This window comes from Peromyscus eremicus, chromosome 20 (genome assembly GCF_949786415.1).
Source record: "Peromyscus eremicus chromosome 20, PerEre_H2_v1, whole genome shotgun sequence".
Classification (NCBI taxonomy): domain Eukaryota; kingdom Metazoa; phylum Chordata; class Mammalia; order Rodentia; family Cricetidae; genus Peromyscus; species Peromyscus eremicus.
In genome coordinates, this window is record NC_081436.1 from 15,621,081 (window position 1) to 15,642,104 (window position 21,024).

At 49.0% G+C, this 21,024-nt stretch overlaps 1 protein-coding gene across 1 annotated transcript in view; it reads right to left on the reverse strand.

The window, feature by feature from the left end:
• Tafa5 (TAFA chemokine like family member 5) overlaps window positions 1-21,024 on the reverse strand; it is a 134,546-nt gene that overhangs the window by 54,491 nt on the left and 59,031 nt on the right. The window contains exon 2 of the mRNA XM_059247423.1: window positions 19,921-20,070. Coding sequence (XP_059103406.1) covers window positions 19,921-20,070 — 150 coding nt within the window. The remainder of the gene's footprint in view (window positions 1-19,920; window positions 20,071-21,024) is intronic.

A 21,024-nucleotide genomic window follows, 5' to 3' on the forward strand; every position in this document is an offset into this window, starting at 1 on the left:
ATGATAAATTAATTCAAGGGATGCTCATGATGCTTAAACAGTCAACAACTTCCATTTAATTAAATGTTGACACTATTGCAGGGTCAAGCCAGGAGCAAATGTGTGTGAAGCACGGCAACTTCCCATAAGCTGTCTTCCCCAGGTAAGATGAATATCTAGGAATCCAAACCGAGAAAGTAAGAGGTTTTAGTCAAGGTTCAAAGGTGGTCTGTGGATGAAGTCTCTCCATGTTGGCTGATCTTGGGGAAAGACAGTGCTAGCTGTTCACTAAAGTTGCCTCACTGATGCTACCTCTTGACCTTGGTTTTGGTGTCCACCTCACCTGACCAGAGAGAAAAGTCAGACCCTAGAAGGTGTGGCGATTACTTCACAGGCATGCATCTCCAAGTACAAGACTTGGGTTCAGAATCCAAGTGGTCTGTCCCACAGCCCCTCATCAGATGTAGCTTGGTTCATGGAGGGAGGTACCCTCTTTTTGCCCTTGTAGACCTGGGCCTAGGGTCAGGCAGCTGAGCTGATGATGTTCTCACTTCTGGGTGGGATTAGCACCAAGATGGTATAGGGAAATGTGCATAGGAGGCAACCATGTCCTGTCCTGTAGAATGGGAGGTGCCTGAGTCTCCACAGGCCTCAGAGGCCAAGGTCATCACCAAGAGCAGCCCGTCTGCTGGTGAATGAGTTAGGTGAAGGTTTATTGGCATCTGGGAGATTCCTCTGCCAAACAGCATCCTTCCAAAACTGGTGTTCATGAGGCATCTGCTATGGGTAAAGGCAGTAGGGTAGACCCCATCAATGAGAGTGAAGGACATTCTAGGCCCAAACCCAGGCAGTCACACTTTGTAGGTAGACATGGGCACTAGGAGTTGGAAATGCCCAACAGAAGACAGAAGTCCAGGCTCCACCTGGTCCTGGAGGGCGCCGGGACTCAGGACCTACTTGTCATAGGCTGTTTCTTCTGGGGCTAGGAAGCCTGGCAGAAGTGGGGGCCTGTTTTTCCATCTTCTGTGCAACTGGACTCAAAGATGTGATTTAATAAGCACGTTCTGCTCCTCCAGGCTTACGTGTCTCTGGGATACAGACGATTCACGAGTGTTTTCTGATAAATACCTGTGTGCAATGGTCCCCCTGGCCTCTTAATTTATGGGTAATGAGCAATGACAGTTTGACTTAACAAGGCTTAAGATTTCCATTCAAACAGATAAGTTAGCACAGCCTGTCCCAGCCTTTGGAAATGGTATTTCCTGGCCTTATTTATTATCCTGAGTAGAGTCGCCAGGGGCCCATAAAGCCTGCTACGGAGAAGCCATGGTTCATAATGGTTTCCATCATGGAAAATCACCCTCATACAACTTGGGAGGCGCTTCACAGCAGTCAGGGCTATGACAAAATGCCTGGACCCAGAGTTTTTGCATTAACTGATGAAACAGCAGAACCGTCACGTCAGTACCAATGGCTCCCACAGCCTCCTAATGTGCCAAGCACTTCACCTGGGGCTCCACTTTAACTGAGCTATATCGGTTGCCCTCCCGAACCCCATCCACAGACCCCTTCCTATCACTGAGCTCTAGGGCCCCATCTTGGGACTGCTGCAGCATGATGCTGGCCCAGTCCAGATCCTCCCATAGCGTGAGCTCACAGCACACAGGCTTTAGGCTCTGATAAGCACAGACTGATGTGGGTGCACAGCTCAAGTGCCCCCAAACCTGCCTGCGACAGCATTTTAAGGGGGTCTGTATTTGAAGTGTCTCTCCCGCAAGAACCTTTGTTAAAAGAACATTCCACATCCTCTCTGTAAACCAAATCACAATAACCCCTTCATAGGAAAACTGCCCTAGATAAAGGAGCTGTAACCAACACTGCACTTATTTTCCATAAAAGCCACTATTAAGGACGGCAGACCCGCAAATGCACACAGTGATTAGTGGGCAATTACAGGATTATGGGTGGGCAGAGCTAGGGCAGAGCACGTTAGCAGTCCTGAGCAGTCATGTGGGTGAGATTCAGCCACCCTAAGAGGCTCTAGAAGAATTATCCATTCCAGGGTCCACACCTCCTGCCTCTCACCATGACTCACCCCCTCCCAATGTTATAGGATGAGCTGCTGGAGGTCTGGATGGCCAGATCGGGCAAGCTGCTTGTAAGCTGAGGACAGAGGTGGCCTGGCCTGGGGACACAGTGGAGGGGCCTGATGTCTAGGGGTTTATTTCCTGGTTTCTACTAACCAGAGGCTGCCTGGCCTTGGAGTATGGGAGTGACAGATCAACAGTTCAGCTTTTCAACAGCCTTCAAGGTGACCAGTGGGCTCTCTGAGCATACAGAGCAGGGGCTGTGGAGCAGGGAAGAGGGAGCATCCAGCAGATACCCTGCTTGTCATAGTGGCTCCGTGTCAAAGGGACCATGAGACCTGCTTCTGAGCCACATAAGACACCCTGTTTAGGGAAACTGAAACCCTCCTGGGAAGAAAGGAATAGGGACTATTTCGTGATTCTAAAGAACATGTCCATCTAACTGTGAAATCCCAAAGGCAGGGTGCTCCCCTGGCCACAAAAGATGTTTCACTGAGAAGTAAATTCCACTCCAATGACTGAGGCACATGGGCTGGGGACACCAGGTTATGGGGACAGGGGGGCTCTGCCCCTACCAGGGATGTAGGATGTGGACATTGACAGACAGCCACAAAATCGAGGTTCTACATTTTGAAGGCCACAGCTATGTAGACTTCAAAAGAAGGAATGCTAAGGAGTAGGGGACACCTGTACCCGAGTGGATTTGCATGTTTCCCTACAGATGGAACTCCACATGCTGATCTAGCCCACAGCTGCATCCTTCTTCCTAAGAGTCTGGAGATGAGGCAACGCTTTGGTCTATTCATCTGCCAGGACACATCATCATAGACCGGGCACCTTGCAAACGGCACAGCTCTTTTCCATGATTCCAGAGTCTGGAGGACAGAGTTGAGACATCAGTAGATTTGCCATCTGGTTCACGGGTAAAAGTACTCTGAGGTTTCTCTTTCATAGGGTCAGAACTTAGGACCTAATTGCTGGGTCAAAGACCCTACTTCCTCATCCCATCATGTGGGGGAAGGATTAGGATTTCAGTTTTGGGATAGGTGAAACATAGACATTCAGATGAGGGCTAGCCTACTGGGTGACTCACTCTTTCTCTTTCTCCTCCAGTTCTCTGCTGCTGAGACAAAGTGGATCAGCAGCAGGTGCCCAGCCCAAAAATTCAGCCTCCATCTCTATGCTGGGGCCTGTTCTGCTAAAGACCCCAGCGTGTACAGGCAGAAAACTCTGCAGCCTTGGCAGTCAGAAGCCATTGGCTCTTGTCAGGAGTCAGAATGGAGGAGAAATTGAATTAAGCGGGCAGCAGTTATAATGCAGTGCGGAGCACCAGGGAGCATCAATATTCAAGCAGAGCCCACAAGATAAATAAACATCAACGGGAGAGAGCAGGCGCAGAAGCGGGGGAGCACTGACGTGGAAGACTCCTAACACCCAATATGCAATTCCCGTGTCAGAACCCATAAGGCTGCAAATACATCAAGCTCACAGTTACACTATTTCAGGAAATGTAATTCTATTAGAAGTTTTCCAATCTTTCCTCCCTTCTTCCCAGCCTGTCTCCCAGTGCTGGCCGTGGCCCCTTCCACTACATCATGCACTGACTCACAGGTAGCTGGACAAGACAGGTGGATAATCACTGCCATTAGGTGGCAGTGACCAAGCTGGGCAGGTATGAGACTAGCTCTTAGCAGGTATCCTCTGTGACACCAGACACCCTTGCCAACACTGGGCAGGCAGCTGCACAAGGGCCAGCGGCTGCCTCACCCCAGCACTGCAGGGACACCCTACAAACAGCTTTCCTAGTAACCTGCTCAACTTCGCCACATAGGATCCAGTTTCCAGGAAAAGAGTCTACGTGGTGAGAACATCTGGCTGACTGCTGGGTAGATGACTCCTAAGTTTGTCCTACTTCCTCTCATGAAGATCCCAGCCGTTAGACATGTGGTGGTGGGTCAGGTCAGGGTACATCAGTTAAACCCTTCATCTTAGGAGGGCCTGTGGAGTACCTCCCATTCAGTGTTGACAGAACATGTGCAGCCTCAGTTCAGCTGTTTCTCACCATGGCAGCAAGGGGACCATCCTACTGCTATCCTTAGGGATGGCAGTTTGAGGGCTGAGGAGCTTTGCTTTGTGATACTGAAATGGTGACCTATGACACTGATAAAGCCAAGAGTCCATCACATCACACTAAGGGGAAATATACAAACTATGCTTCTGGCTAGTATAATGATAAGCTCCACCTAACTGATCTCACTGGTGCATGGGAACATGGGTTGGGCAAGGAAATCTCTCCGGCTTTTTACTCTCTTTTTCTACAAACCTAAAATTCCCCTAATATAAAGCCTATCATTAAAACAAAATATGCTGGTCCCACCCAGACACAATGGGACAAGCCAGGTGATCCACAGCATGTCTCTCAGCTAAGGCTCAGCATCTTCCCCTGGCGGGCAGGATGGGGTCCAGGGGCTCACCCCATACTTGCAGTCCCTAGAGGAGAAAGACAGAAGCTCCCTGCAGGACCAAGCTCCCTTCCAGACAGGCACACTGTGGCCCCTATCACACGGAGGGATACACTGGTCCTCACTTCTGCTCTCACAAACACAAGAGCAAAGGCCAAGGGCTTCTCAAGGCAGCCCACATACCAATGCCCTGTTCATGGGTAAAAGTACCCTGTGTTATTACGAGCTGGGTATAGGAGGGTGATGGGGAAGGGGATGCACCGGCCCTCCCACACACACATTGCCAACTCCACCCCGGATGTTTCTAGAGGCAGAAAGGGAAAAAGGAAACAGAAAGGTTTGTTAGCTTTTCAGGGGAGGGAGGAACCCAGATATACAGGGTAATCTGTGAGTGATGGCAGTCTCCGCTTGCAGCTGATTAGACAGTACAAGATGATTAGCTAATTAGACATAATATAATCAGAGAAAAAGGCCCATCTCCTCCATTCCACCTCAAAAAAAAAAAGTGTTTTGGGATGTTACACAAAATCATCATCTCAAGGAAATTGCTAGAACTTTCCAACAAGTGACACCGGATCTGTCAGGTTTCCAGTGGCAGAGAAAAGGGGAAATGTGAGCTCTGTCTCTTACCACAGAGGACAGGGATTGGAGATAAACAGGGCCCAAGTGCAGGACCCGGGCACAGGCTCTGTAGAGCAAATGAGGCCATCCCTCTCCACACAGAGTCAGATGGTGTTTCCGACACAGGACAAGCACAGGGCCTGTAAGGCCAGACATTGGTGAATCAGACCTAGAAGATTTCTCTTGATCAAATTGTCCTATTATTAGTCAAAGGTCAAGGCTAGCCACCCATCAAGTGAGGGCACAGGCAGTGGACTCCAACGCAGAAGGCAGAGGGCCTCCGGCAACATATCTAAGAAAGGATCCAGGAGCCAGCAATGGGCAGGAGCAGGTGGACAGTCTGTGGAGGTGGCCACTTAACTCCTCAACAGGGCAGGAGAACACTTTCAGTGTTAGCACTCAACAGAGAAAGCCAAGTCATCACCAGGATACCTCAAGTGCATCCGAGAGAGTGGCTAAAATTAAAGACTGAGGATGGCGGCAAGTGTTGGCAAGGACATGGAGCCAATGGCGGTCCGTGGCTGCAGGTGGCATGTTAAACAGCACACCTTCTTTGAGAAACATTTGGCAGTGTTGATCATCACTGACTCACGGCTCCACCACTTGTCGGTATTCCTAGAGAGAAACGAGCACACACAGCTACCAAAAGATGCAGGTGCGCGTTCCCGGCAGTTTGGTTCGTCATGTCCTAGAATTCAGAACAGCCTACACGCCCGTCTTCTGTAGAGTAGACAAACACAACAGTGTGGTCCCAGAACAAAATTGGGCATTGGAAAAGGCTTCGAGAAACACTGCTACGCGCCGTGTGGATGGCTCTCCCAGATGGCACATGGCGACACCAGAGGCAGACGAGCTGCTTGAGTCCAGCCGTGAAGCAGCAACCCCACATCCAGGGAAGCAGGCATGGGACAGCAGAGACTGCCAGAGGTCAGAGTTCAAAAGCACAGCACATGAGCACACACGCCTATCATAGGCCTCAGCCATGTTTTTTTTTACAGAGTAATCACTTATTTTGAATCTGTAGTTTCATGTGGCACCACAGTCTCTCTTTTAAACATGTCTACCCAGGTGTGTTTGTGGGCCTGGGTAATGGTGTATGGAGACACTGCTCCGTACAGATCATCTGAAGATATGGGAATACGGTTCTTACGTAACAATTTCCTCCCAGGTGAAACCTTCCATCGTGGATGATCTAAAGGGAGGTGAAACATCCACTCTGCAGGGAAGCACAACAAACTCGGAAATAAACAACTCAAAAGCATCAGGAAGTCCCTAAAACAGATCAGATTCATGATGCCCCCCCACTCTTCACATTAAAAGACCCTCTCAGACAATCCAAGCTGCCTGGAAGAAAACCTCCACAACCTGTCTTGCTGACTGAATGTTGCACAGTGAACTGCTACGTTTTTCCAGTTTTGTGAGCCATTATTTATGTTTGGGTGAGCTTTGGGGATGCTGTTGTCTTGGATTTCTGCTCCTAAAAGCAACCCCTCACCCCTACTACTGTATGTGACTGAACTCCAGTTCATTAAGTTGGCCTTCAGTGGTACTCGTACTCAGGTCTCTTGTCAGTTCCATAGCTAGGGTGAGTAGATGTTTGTTCATGACTCCCCAGGAACTGTATCACACGAGAGGGAAACCAGTTCACAGGAGATGCTGTGCTGGGAGACACCTCGACATATTCATCACCAATGATCTCCACACCATTCAAAGGAGACACAGTTGTCCCTCAGTACACTCAAATACTCCTAAATCCCTAGATGATCAAATTCTTTACATTAAAAGGTGTAATATTGGCAGAAAGATCTATGCAGATCCACCACTAAGCTTTCAATCACCTGCGGATTACTTATAATACCAAACACAAAATAAACACCATGTAACTAGTTGTTATTCTATAATGTCTAGGGAATAAAGACATGGAAACCACTGGTACATGCGTGGTACAGATGTATTAAAAAAGAACACCTTAATGTTATATGCATGGAAACCAAGGCCTGGCAGACAGGCTGACCTTCCTTTACCCTGCTGCTCAGGTAGTTAGACTATGAACACAGCAGATGCCTTCATCAGGGCTTCTGAGACCTCCAGCTCACACAGTTATCTACCCTGAGCTCAATAGCCCAGCTTAGACATTCCATACTGAAGGGCTGGAGAGCATCACATCGAGAGAAGGAAATGTCTCTAGAGGAAAAGTTCTTATAGAACCCCCTTGATTTACAACCCTATTATGATCCATTCAGGGTTGATAGAAGTTGTCTCTGGTGCACCTCACAACAATCTCTTCACACACCCCCAAAAAACCATAGAACTCACATCAGAATTAGACCCCAAATGTGTTCAGGAACAAGTTCAGCTCAAGGTCTTGGAGTCACATTCAAGCCCTCTGGTAGGCAGAAGTGCTCCACAGGGGTGCTCCACAGGGGTGCTTGGTGGGGTGGAATCCTGGGGCAATCAACAGCTGAGCCTGTAAATGGGGTCACTGCTGAAAGGATTCCCAATCCCAAGGAGCACTAGATTCCAGGAGCACAAAGTCAGGTCGACCTCAGAGGCAACTGGCACCATCCATACCTACGTCAATCATAGGAATGGAGAGGAGACAGGCATGCCCCCATCCTACTACACTCAGCCACATCACATGATGAAAGTTGATTCAAACATCAAAACGAAAGGCTGCCCGACTTTAATCTGTTCTTCAGCAAACTGTTTAGTTTGGTCCGAAACCTCTGTCACCATCAAAGACAGCAGTCGGGTTCAAAGAAGGGGTCAACACTGAGCCTTGAGCCAGCCAGGGGTCGGGGTGTGGTGAGGCCAAGCTGTGGTAGGCAGGTCTCCACCCTCAGTTACTGCCCAGTGAGTTCCTGCCACACCGGCCCTGTGGGACACCTCATCCTAGGCCTAGCAGTAATCTCACAGCACGGCTCACAGCACAGTGGGCATGTAAGCAGCAGGAAGAGGATGCCCTTTCCTCCAGGAAGCCACTGTGGCTTGCTACCTTTTCACTATCACTGTGATCTGGAATATGAATGTATTAATGTGGACGGAACCTAAGAGGTCAGTGATGGACTCAGCTTCCAGTAGGCCTGTGGGGTGGGGCTGAACTCTCTCCATGAAATGATTTCCCAAGACCCCTGGATCCTGCGACCTAGTGCCCATGACAAAATGCTCCACCTGCCCTAAGCTGGTAATGTTCTGTGACACCAGGGACTGTGTGTGAATGGGTGGGTAGAGGGGCTGGGCATACTCTGTCCCACCTCACTCTGAGTGTGGAAGTTCCTGGTATAGGTCTCAGGCTTGCCCTTGACTGGGCCAGCTGCCCAGTGTTGCCGAGTTCACTGGTGCCTGGAAATGTGACCTGTTCCTTGGGAGAAGAGATATGGGTGCCACCTCCTCCAGGAAGCTCTCCACTGGTACTTCAATCTCAGTCTATTGTTTCCTTCTCATGGCTCACGTCATAGCGCAGACTCTATTTCCTAAACATCTCATGTACCCTGAGATCCTCACTCTGCTCGAAGCCACGGGTCCCATTCCATCTCTTTCTGTATCCCAATGTCTCAGGCCTGGGCCAGCTCAGATGGTTCTGTGAGGGAACAGGCATTCCATGTGGCCTTATTCTCCAGCTGTGTGCTTTGAGCCAACTCTACCCTACGTGAGCCTCAGTTTCCTTGTTTGTAACTTAGGGCTCCTCCAAGATGCCAGTGGGGTGTTCCCAAGTGGCATTTGTGAAACTGTATGAAAATGACTCATGCAAGGTCTCTAATGATCTGGAGGGAACTAGGGCAGCCACATCACCTCCATACTGGCTATGGTTAGATATTGACAGTATATAGAGCCCTGTTGCCCAGGTTAGATATGGCCGTGGCCTGGGGTACCTGGGCACCACCCACATTTATCTTCCATTCTGAGAGTCAGGAACTACAGGACTGGGCACATTGGAGCCATCTGCTCAGGTTGATGGAGCTGTGGACATCCACCCAATAGAAACCAAGAAACACAAATCTGCCATTTCTGGGTGGCATGCTTGCTCCATCCTCAACAGAGCACCAAGCATCCCATGGACATCACCAAACCCACTGTTGACAGATTTCCTCCACTCCAATGAGGAGTGCTGTGGGTGGAACACCGTGCAAGTGGCTTGCAATTCTGTGGCATCATGTAGGTCTCCTGTATCCTTCTCCAGGAAGTGTCAGAGTGTCCCCCACCGATGGCCGTAATCAGAGCATGCAGGCTGTCACCACATGCTGGGCCCATCAGCTCTGGGTTTCCTGGAGAGAATTTCCTCAAAGACTTCTCAAAGCTATCTCTTCTTGTACATGCTGATTATTCCCCCACACTGATTAAACCATGACGATGGAGCAGCATTATCAGCACAGTGTGTGCTGGGCACATTAAGCGCTAAGGATGGGGCAGGTCTTACTGCAACACCAGAATGGTGGGATCCCCATGTTCCCTGCTACAGTCCTACAGGTTCACCAGCCTTGCTCATGACCAAGCTGCCTAGAACCCAGCTCCAGGCAGGTATCACAGAGCGGTCAGGTGGATCAGACAACACCCATTGGAACAATGCCAGAACCAGGAAATAGGCTCCATGCAGGAGATGCTGAATGAAAGAGACAGTCCCTCCAGGTGGGACGGAACACAGGGCTACTTGGAGAGAAGAGACACACTAAGTGTGAAGTAGACTGTGAAGTTTAACAGAAACATGTAAAGCAACAAGTGATCAAGAAACCAACCTTGGAGGGATGAAGCTTCCATGCTAACCTCAGCCTCAATTATCTCATAGATTTTGGTGTAAAGATTATTCTTGGTAAACCAACTATCTATCGGTTTAATTTTACTTTTTGAGACAAGATCTTATGTGGTCAAGACTGCCCATAAATCCCTAAGCCTCATGCCTCTCTCTTCCAAGTGCTGGATTCACAGGCACATGCCACCACACTGGCTTATTAAATTATTCTTCTTGGTAATACTATGCATGATTTTTTTTTTTAAGCTTGTATCTCTGCATGTTCATACAGAGGTGAGAAATTAACCTCAGGAGTCACTCCTCAGGAGCTGTCCACCCTGTTTTTTGAGAAAAGGTCTCCCCATAAGACCCAGAATCTGCCTAGTAGGCTAGACTGGGTACCCAGAGATTCTGCTGTCCCTGCCTGCCCAAAGCTAGAGTTATAAGTACATGCTACCACTCCTGCTTTTTAATACATGGCTGCTGGGGATCAGATGTAAGGCCCTGACATCTCTACAACAAGCACTTTCTTAACAGAGTCACCCCCCCCACCAGTCCTTAACATCACTGTTTGCTACCATTGCAGAGAACACAGCACACTTGTATTATGAATTTGGTGCCCCAAACTCTTTGTAGAGTTTACTGTTTAACTCTACAGGGTATGTGGAGGCAGATTGAATGGGTTCAAAATGTTCTTACTATGGGTCATCTGTGAACAAGGGCAATTTCACTTCGTCCATTCTCCAGTTGGAATGTTGCCTCATTTCTTCTCTTCCTCTTTGTCTTCCTCCTCCTCCTCCTCCTCCTCATCTTCTCCCTACCTGGTTGGTCCAGTTAGAGCCTCCCATACACATTTCCCAGAGTACAGAGAGAGCACACCATGTCTTGCTAATCTGTAGCACAGCGCCCCATCTCTCACCGCCCCGCACGGCAGCATGGCACTGGGGTCAGGATTTTTCAGAGATGGCCCCGTCATGCTGAAGGTCACTTCCTTTCTTAGTTTGTCTAGCACCTTCACTGTGAAAGATTAGTGATTTCATTAAAAAGCTTTCTCTGCATGCACTGACATCCCTGTGTCAGAGGGAATTACAGTGGCTGACTGCCACGTTTGAGCTCCTGAGAGGAATTCCATGGGGACATGGTACCTGGTCTTTTCAACCGAATGTGGTTTCTTACAGCGTGAAGAGCTTTTTGTGTTTTGGTGTTGTCTGAGATCTACAGTTTTTCTCGAAATGTCTGCTGATTCTTCTACTGTCAGGACGCTACCAGATTCACAGAATGTGGTAGTTAACACTGTCGGCTTCTGGGTACACCCTGGAGAGACTGTCAAGGTTAGGTTAGCCTCTGAGCATGCCTGCTCTGATCAGTCTCTTGATTATGTTAATTGGAATGGGAGGGTCCAGCCTGAATGTGGAGGAACCTTTCATTGGTGACTCAGAGAGATGGAAATGTGAGAAAAGCTTTTTTTTTTTTTTTTTTTTTGCCTACTTGCTGATGGCTGCCCTGCTGTTGCTGTCCCCACGCCCAGCCACTGCGCCGGCAACCTTTTGATGACATCAGAACAGCTTTCTTGGCCTTCCAATGTTGACTGAAGACCAGTGGATCTCCGGAATCCTCCAGTCTTCCAGCAGCTGACTGGGACTGCTGAAACATTCAGCCTCAGTATACTGAGCACTTAGAGGGTTCTCAGCCTCTTCAGTGTGAAGATGGCCATTGTTGAACTATTCAGACACACTGTGTAAGCCAATTCTAACAGATACTACTTAATACATCTTTATTTTATTGGTTCTGTTCCTCTAGAGGACTCCGGCTGACACAGAGCGAGGTTTAGATGTGGTTTCAACATGTCCATGTTCCCAAGGGTTTGAAGACAATTGGTTCTAATTCTCTGAAGATTTGGTGATTCACCAGAGAAATCATAGCCTGGAACTTTCCTGTTAGGAGGCTTTGTGCTCATCAGTCCTCTGATTCTTCCTGTCATACTTAACTCTGATTGGTTGTTTGTGTCTTCCTATGGCTGTCTGTGTCCTTTTCCCTGAAGACATCTTATACGTTTGCAGACACTTGGCTGCACTGTTCTCTTTAGCCCTCTTGATGTCTGTAAGTTGGACAGACCTGCCCCCTGTTCCCTATGTGATGGTCTGAGCCTTATGCTTCTCCTCTCCTGCCCCATTCCTGATTTCTATCTATTTACCAACTTCAGGTTAGCTAACTTCACTCTTGGTCTAGTTCCCTACTTTTATCCACACTTTTACTGCTTTCTTTCTGCTGTTTGACTTGGATGTGATCTGCTCTTGTCTTCCCAGCATGGTCAGAAGGCTACCATTGTTTGCATAGCTTAATTACGGATGAGCTCATATACATAATAACAATGGCTGTGCGTACCTGTCAACTTGCAAAGCTTCAACTTTCACCTGGGGTTCTCCCTAGGACAAGCCAGATGTGCAGATCCTCAGTGCAGATCTAGGCTACCAGGAGACAGTGATGCCAGGTCACAGAGGAGGAACCATTCTGTAGGAAGGTTTCACACAACAGCTTTCTGCTGCTTCTCTGCCCACAACTCAGAGACACCAGGGGACCTGCCTGAAGCTGCACAGTGGCATTCAGAGTTTGCATGTTTCCAAAATGCCACATGTTGAAACTGTCCCCTAGTGTTCACACTGAAAACTTAACCCCGAGACCGTATGTTGACCCATGGAAGTTCTGTCATGAGAACTGCATTCTCATCAACAGATTCATGCTGTCAAGGTTCTGGGAGAGGGAGTTTGGCCCATGTTAGGACAGAGCACTCTTAGCTTCTTAGAGGCCTTGACTGACGCTGCACAGGCAATGCTGGACTTGGCCTTCCTGGCCTCTGAAACAAAGAAAAAATGCACTTCTGTATTTTATAGATTGCCCAGTTATAGGGATTTTGTTGGAGCAGCACAGAGTGGGCTAAAAAGAAAGAGAAGGAAAAGTATCCTCTCCTGGGAAAGGAGGCCCTGCTGCCAACTGTGCCCTCTGCTGCCCTACATGGCTGTCAGTTCTCAGGGTGCAGCAAGGGTTGGGACGCTGCTGGCATATGACCACCTGACAACTGAGAGAGCCCAGGTGGATGGTCCCCATAGGCACAGAGCCCAGCAGGATGCCTTCCTACACTGCAATGCCAAAGTGTCCCTTGGCCTGACCCAATGCTGCCTACAGCGGCTTCCTCCATCTCCAGTGCTTCTGCTGCACTGTGAGGTGAAGCAGGGATGCCCTATGGTTATGACGAACTATGCCTGATCCCCGATGCTGCCAGAACCTTCTTCCTGCTATAAGGGTGCAGCGCTAGGTGGGAGACCAGCCAGATTCACATGGCAACTCCTTAAAGACCCTCCCATTCTTTTCCCCCACACTGTTAGTTACTTTATTAAACTAAACTTCTCACCAGCTCCCAACACCAGAACCTGAAGTAATAAATAGCTCCAAACTCCCTGGAGCTACTGGGATGAGGAAACCAATACAGGGTCCCCTCATGAGGATGAAGGACCAAGGAGGGAATGGGTCAGGCATCATCGTCTCTCTGCCCCCAGATAACATGATATAGGGAATCAGGGATCAGGGACTGCATACTCTGTCTGGATCTTGTAACTCCACCCTCTAGAGAATGGACCCTCATTGCCCATCACCCAGCAGTTCTCACTGGGGGCTAGCGGACAGTGGGCTCTGCAGAACTAGGACAGCAGCAGGTGTGTGTTTCTGAAAACCACAGACTCCAGCATGGCTCAGCATACACAGCAGGCCCACTTTCACAACTGGCTCCACACCGATGGACACTGGAAAACATCTAGAGCATACAGGAGCTATGTGGGCTGCTCAGTGTCCCAGCCTGAGGCAGATCAGAAAGATAAGAAGGATTCTAGGGACATGAAAAGAAAAGGAGCCCCTCACTCAGAGTCTGGCTGAAGTTTCCTGCCAGCTGAGACTACAGACTTCCAATACAGCTAACATTTGCTGTGAAGGCTGCCAGCATAGAGAGAATATTCCTTCTTTTCTGCTTCTAATATATTTTTAATAAAGCATAACATTCATATACCCAGTTGTTCAGTTTGGAACACACACACACACACACACACACACACACACATATATATGAACTTCACATATATATGATCTTTCATATTTATATGACCTTATATCTATGTATATGAATATATATATATTTCCAAATGAAAATGTTAAAATACCAAAGATTCATGTGTGAAGCCCAAGCTCGTATGAACCTGAACACTGCCTTACTCTTTTTTCCAGATTTGTTTTCTGAAACTGTCAGAAATAAGGTAAATTCTGTTTAGTGTAAAGGCACCTTTATTCCCCGCAACCCTTGTGATCCAGTGTGTTGCCAGCTGTCCAAGGGAGGACCCTCCCTATGGCCTCATTTAAACTCCCTAGCCACCTTCTGTTATGTAATTGTCTGTGCGGCTACTGAAAAGACAATTAGGCATCTTTCTGTTGCCCTCTCTTGCAACACCCACACCCACACTTGGGTGTCTTACCCTTCCTTACTTACATGCTGTTCTAGTCACCCTCCTTGCTAAATCTAAGTTAACCCTGTTCTTAATGAATTCCGGCTCTCCCTCATACCATCGTGTCCTGAAATTGTTCTCTGCAGCAGAGCCAGAAATCCTGGCTTCTCCTGAGTGGAAGTCTCTGAACAGAGCTTCTTGGATCACTCCAGGAGGCAGTGTGGAGCTGTGTCTCCAACCCCATCCCACTGCCACCGACAAGCCCATGCTGTGACACTTGGCCCTGGGGAACCTCCGAGAAAAGACACAGTTGGATGACACTGAGACCCTGTTCTTTCATGAAAGGAAGGGACTTGAGCAAGGAGATTGCCTGCCTGTCCCTTCTTCCTCCGTGGTTGCCTGGCAACCATGTCTGGAGTCACCATGTTGAAAATGAAGCATACTCAGGCCCACACTCACCCAGCAGTACCTCAGTCTACTTCCCTCGGTGCACAGAAAGCCCGCAAATCCCAGCATCTCAAGCTGCTTACTGGAGACAGAAGCAAAGGCCCTCTGCACTCTGTGGCTTCTTTTCCTTTACCCAGATCAGGGTTCCACAGAGATAGGGCAGGGCCTTCTGCAGTGGACACACTCAAGGGAGCCCAAGTCTTAAGCAGGAATCCTGGGGTCGATCCTCTCAGCTCTGCAAAAATATCAGACAGCCACTGGGTTGCTGTGCCATGTTTCTGACACTGAGGACAGAAAGATCTGGAAGGATCCATAGCACATTGAGCCTAAATGATCTCTAAATAAGTGCTGAACTGTGAGGAAGCATACAGGTTATCAATGTGGTGGCCATCAAACCCTGTGGCCACAACTGAAGCTGAGCAAGCCACTAGACTATGTTCCTGTCAAGAGTTCCCCTTGGTGGACCCAGTGAAAGTTCATATCCAAGGAACTGAGACTCTCCTCTTGTCACCTCCCTCTCAGATGCCAGTCATGCTTGCTCAGAGCTGACCAGGTTCTGATGCAGAGAGGGACCCAAGCTCCACCTGGACCAGGATGATCGTCAGGCATGATGGTTGTGCTTGGAAGGTGCAGTGTAGTAAGCATTTCCTAACTATCTCTCAGTTTCTAGGAGTTTACAACATAGCCTACCTCGGGTGTGGCTAGATGTTACTGGATTTAGTCACTGCGTGTTACATCTGACAAACCGAGGAGCCCTAGGCTGTTCAAGTTGGCAGCCCAAACCTACACTATGAAACAGAGATCCATGTGGGGAGATGCTGGTCACGACCAGACCCACAGGCTAGCTGGGAGCTATGACAACAGGTTCTGAGAAAACCACAGAGTTGTCAAGTGAAAGCCCATCCAGAATCTGGTTGTGTCTCTCCACAAAGGAGATGTTGAGGTGACAAAGAAGGCCCTTCCACAACCTCTCCCAGGGCAGGGCCCCTGCGGGCACCCCAACTGACCACTGCTGACTGACCATGGCTGAAGCAGGCCTAGCCTGGCCAAGGCAGGCTGATTTTGTCATCCAAGGAAACACCTCTCTACAGTGTGACCACCAGGAATCGTCATTTCTGAAGGTCTGCAGTCCATTCCACAGCAACAGGCTCAGTGTGCAGTCTCTGGGGAGCGGCTTCTTTCACCAGCACTGCAGCTTCAACATGGCCTGGCTTGGTTAGCTACTGCGGATAACCACAGTCTGCTTATTCTCCGGGGCCATCATGGACACTCTACTGTGTCCATTTGTCAGCTGCTACCATTCCTGAAGCTCTGGATATCTGCACGCATGTCTGTGTTCCTTTTGCAAGCTTAGTGTTCATAATTTGACTCTGTGTTAGACATTTAAGGAACTCATGAGCTCTATTTTCTTGCATTTGTGGAATTTTTCATTTTATTTTTTCTTTATTACATACATTTATTTACTCTTTGTTTGTTTATTTATTTTGTGTGTGTATGCAGGTGCCATGGGATGGATGTGGAGGTCTGAGGACAACCTATAACACTGTTTCTCTCTTTCCACCATCTGGGTCCTAGGATCAAACTCAGGATGTGAGTCTTAGCAGCATGTGCCTTTACCTGCTCAGTCATATCCCTGGCCTTTTCTCCTAAAAGTTATTCTTTTTTTAATTATATTTACTTACTGGTGTGTGTGTGTGTGTGTGTGTGTGTGTGTGTGTGTGTGTGTGTGTGTGTTTGGGGGAGCTCATGCCATGGCTTAAGTATGGAGGTCAGGCATCAACTTGAGGAGCTGGGTCTCTGCTTCTCTCATGTGGGTCCCGGGCCTCAGACTCCGGCTGTCATGCTTAGAAGCAAGCACCTTTAACCATTAAGCCATTTCACAAGTGGGATTTTCACTTTTGTGACAGAATAATTGGATGAAGAGGACTTTTGTGCTTCAGCAAAGTCCAATTTATTTTCTTTTATGGCTCTTGTTTGGATGGTCCTACCTCGGACTCTTTAGCCAAAGCCAAGACCATGAAGATTTACTGATCTTCTGAGGGTTGGGCAGTTTTCACTCATCACATCCACTCTGATGCCTGTGCCGGGTGTGAGGTAGGGGTGTGAGGTACAGGCCTGACACGACTCTCCAGCATGTGGGGATCCGGTTGCCCTGGTGACACATGTTGAAAGAGCTCTCAGGAGGGTCTCTGACAACCTAGTGGGAAATAAGCTAACTGTACCTACCCAAGGGCTGATTTCTGCATTCTCAATCCCTTGTCCATTTCTAAGGGTTGAGGTCACTTGCTCCCTCAGCTTTTCTGGATCAACTCCCAAGACCAGGGGCCCCAATCCTGACCCAGAAACATAGCAGCCTTCTTCACATGGACCAGTTCTGCAAACATGCCCCCCTTTCCCTACTTCCCAGTACAGTTCTCCCTTGCCTCCTGTGTGCAAGTCTTGTGTATTACTGGTCGTTCCCGAACTGCTATCATGGAGCACTTGGTGTCTTGGGTAGCTCCCAGAGCTTGAGAGTGCTGAGCTGCTGTCCCCATCACTTCAGGAAGATATGGGTTTTGTTCATGAACTCTGGGTGGTGAGGAGAGATGAAGATGGAGCTCTGAGCCAGAACCTCGGAGCTGCTTTGCCCCCAGCCCATGCTGCTATTCTTACTAGGAAATGCAGACTGGCACATTCACCCAGGCAGGTGACAGAGTCATTGACACCAGCTGGGCGGGCACCTTGAAAGCTTCCTGAGGGTAATGACATTGACCACACACAGAAGAGAGATAAGACAATTATAGGGCACCTGTCTGCAGTTGAGGGAACTCTCCTCATGCTGGGACTGCTTGCAAGTCCACCCCAGCCTGCCCTCCTTCAAGGCTCTCAGGAGAGCTTCCTTGAGTCTAGATGGGACATCTATGGTCATTGCTCCTGGATGAACTTCAGTCCCGTGGGCATTTCCCTTCCAAAGCAATCAAGCTTCTCTTCGTCTTCCACCCACAGACACCTAACAGCCATGCTTTCTTTGGGTTTCTTTCCAAACGAATCTCACGAGAACTACGCACAGGGGAAAGAGGGCTTTGCTTTGACCAGAGAGAGCGTGAACAGTTTTCTGCTGAGAGTCTCAGTCCACAAAGGGGGCAGGACCATGTGGGGTAACACAGAGCAACAACAAACACAGCTAGTGCTGCTGGGGCTGGCTCCATAGCCCACAAAGCACAGTCCTAAGGTTAGGTCTGCTTGTTGATGTTTGTGTTAAAATGGGAAGCCCTGGGGCAGGTGACCCGATTGCTTTCAGCTCTCTTTTCTTGTGGATTCTGTACAGTGGATCAATGCCTGCTGGTACACTGGGTCATGATGCTGGAGACTGATTTCTGCAAAACTGCTTCAGCTTGGACTCAAGGCCAGGGAAGAGCTCACCTATGAAGTCAATCTCACCAACAGCTCCATCTTTCCACAGGAAGGAGCTTCAATAGTGATCTCTTCATCCCTCAAGACCCCACTCAAATACTCCCTCAGGGATACATCCTTGCCCAGGTGAGGCAACCCCAGTACTCACAGCACTGTCTGTATGTTGGGGGTGGGGGCTATGGCCCAGGTACTTTGAGATTTGATCTCCCTTATATCTGCCTACACCTGATGTACCTCATTTGTATGAATGAATGAGTACGTGAGCAAATTTATCAATAGCTATAAAGTCAGCCAGCAAGAGAACATGTGACTACCCAGCAGCAGCCATGGGCTACCACTTTTGCTCCTGAATTCAGGGTCGGCATAGACCAAATCCAGGCTAAACATCACTGGTGCTCAATGTCAGCTGGGCTACCATGGCCCAGACTGTCTTCAGCAGACACAACGGCATACCAGGAAACTTATTATGCACACAGTGCAAGGAAACAGAAAAGCAAAAATTAAATTAGAAGGCAGCCAGAAAAATGCCCACTGTGCAGAAAACTCAAGCAAACTAATTTGTTTGGCCTCCCTTGAAAATGGTGAGGTTTTCATTTGAGTCTCTGGGACTCAGGCTCCTAAGGCACCAGGAGGGCTGCTGGGGGAGGGAGGGGCAGGGATTTGGTTTCAGTTGGGCAGATCCAGATTCAATTAGCATCAGTCTGGACGGACCCCATCTCCCCAGGGTGATGGAGTGAGCGAGAGAAGAGAAAATGCTGTGGCTGTGAGCTCCACACCACCCCAACCTGGTCCCAGAAAATCAATCTATATTACCAAGAGGCCACTTCTTCTCTGCCCACAGGGATCAAGATGCTGGCCCCTTGGAAACTTGGCTGCACAGAACTCAATCCTTAGACCTCCCCTCCCTAGCTGTGTATAGGGTTAGCTATGAACCAGGAGCTTATGGCTGCTCCAGCACCATCTGCCTCGGTCAGCATGCTCAGCCTCATTCTGCACTTCCTGAGTGCTACAGACAGTCTTCAAACCCTTCCAAGTTGGCAGCAGGAGTGTGGAATACCCACAGCCATGGAGGTCTACGGAAGATGCTGAGAGAGGTCAGGGTTCAGTAAGCCTAGGATGCTTCCTTACTATACCCTTGGGTCTCCAGCGGAGGGCAGGACCCCAGTCAGAGTAGAGCTAACTCTGAACCCCAAGCTATGCAGGGAACCCAAGGTCTGAACCTCTTGCCTAAGTCTTGGGCAAAATAGAGCCTGGCCAGGTACCCAGCCAGATCTGAGATCCACAATGGGTACCATCTGGGAATCTAGCTTGGGATGATGTCAGCCCTGTTCTGACCATGCCCCGGGTTCTGCTGATTCCTCTCTCAAGATCCTTCCTGGCTTTGGGGAACAATTATCACACTGATGCGGCCCAGCTTGTTATAATGAACATCTTCGTGGGTTGAGAACAGGAACCGTATCTGGTTGGAGACTCCAGGTTTTTGATACCACGAACCATGTAGTCAGTGGCCACCCCCATGTGCACAGGACATGCTGCCCATGGATACCACACCAGATATGCCAGCCTAATGAAAGATTGCCCAGAGATCTGACCCTAGAAATACACCCTGAGGTCTTGGCCTCAGAGCATTCCGAAGAAATCTCCTTCAGAGTGATGCTTGCTGGCACAGAAGCCCTCTCGGTACCCTGAAGTGTCCCCAGAAGTCTGGGAGCTCTTACCGTCCACACAAGCAGGCCGGGCTCGAGTGGTGCCTGCAATCTGCCCCTTTCTGCATGCACAGCGTGCCGTCTGCCGGGCGATCGTCCTCCGTGGCTGGCTGCTGTCCCGGTCTAGGGTCACAATCTCACAGGTTCCAGCGGCCAGCTGACCTGCAAGGAAGAAATAACCACAAGCTGAGTGGCCACAGTCTGGAGACTCACTCCCTGAAGCCTACCCAGCACTCATCTAGAGAAGGGTCCACCACAGCTGGCTCAGCCAAAGAGATGTGGAGAGAGCTCTCTGTGACAGCCAGCAACCCATCTTCTGTATGCCCTGCCAGAGATTCCAGTCAGCCTATCCCAACGGACAGGAAATTAAATGTGGCCATCTCCGCCACACACGGAAATGAAATCTCAGAATTAGGGAGTAAGGTGCTCCCTCCTGCTCTGCCTTCACACACTTGGATTTCACAGAAAAACCAGCTGCCCAGAGCACAGGGTCCCCAAATCAAGCCAAGCTCTGCAGCCTGCATCCCAATATATCAGCACACTACCCACAGGATGTGCTACCTTGGAGCCACAAATTGGGGTAACCAACAGTGTACAGGTTACCATATTGCAAGGAAGGAATATCATCCCCACCTGGGCACAGAAGCCAGGAGAGCCAGGGACCAAGTTATATATTCCTGAAGGCCTGCAGATATTAATACACATGGACATACATAAGAGGACACACAGACACACAGCACAGATGTTATAAGCCGCATGCCTGGCTGGCAGATATGGGGAAGACTATACAAGTATACACAGGAGATATTCAAGTGAGAACATGCATTCCATATGGGCACAGATTTGCAGAGTAAATCCATATGTGAGTGGATACTCACATATACACAGGTAAACACAAGTTCCCACATGTATACTTACCTACAGTTAACCTAGGTGCACATAGGTTATATGGATGTGTCCATGTGCACACACAAACTCAAATGAGAACATTCAACTGTTCTCATGTGCACACAGGCTAACAGGTGTGCCCATGTATAGTTTCATATGGGTGTACTCATCTGCATTCAGGAGCACATAGCCTATGCTGATATGCCAATGTAAGCATGTGTGTACATA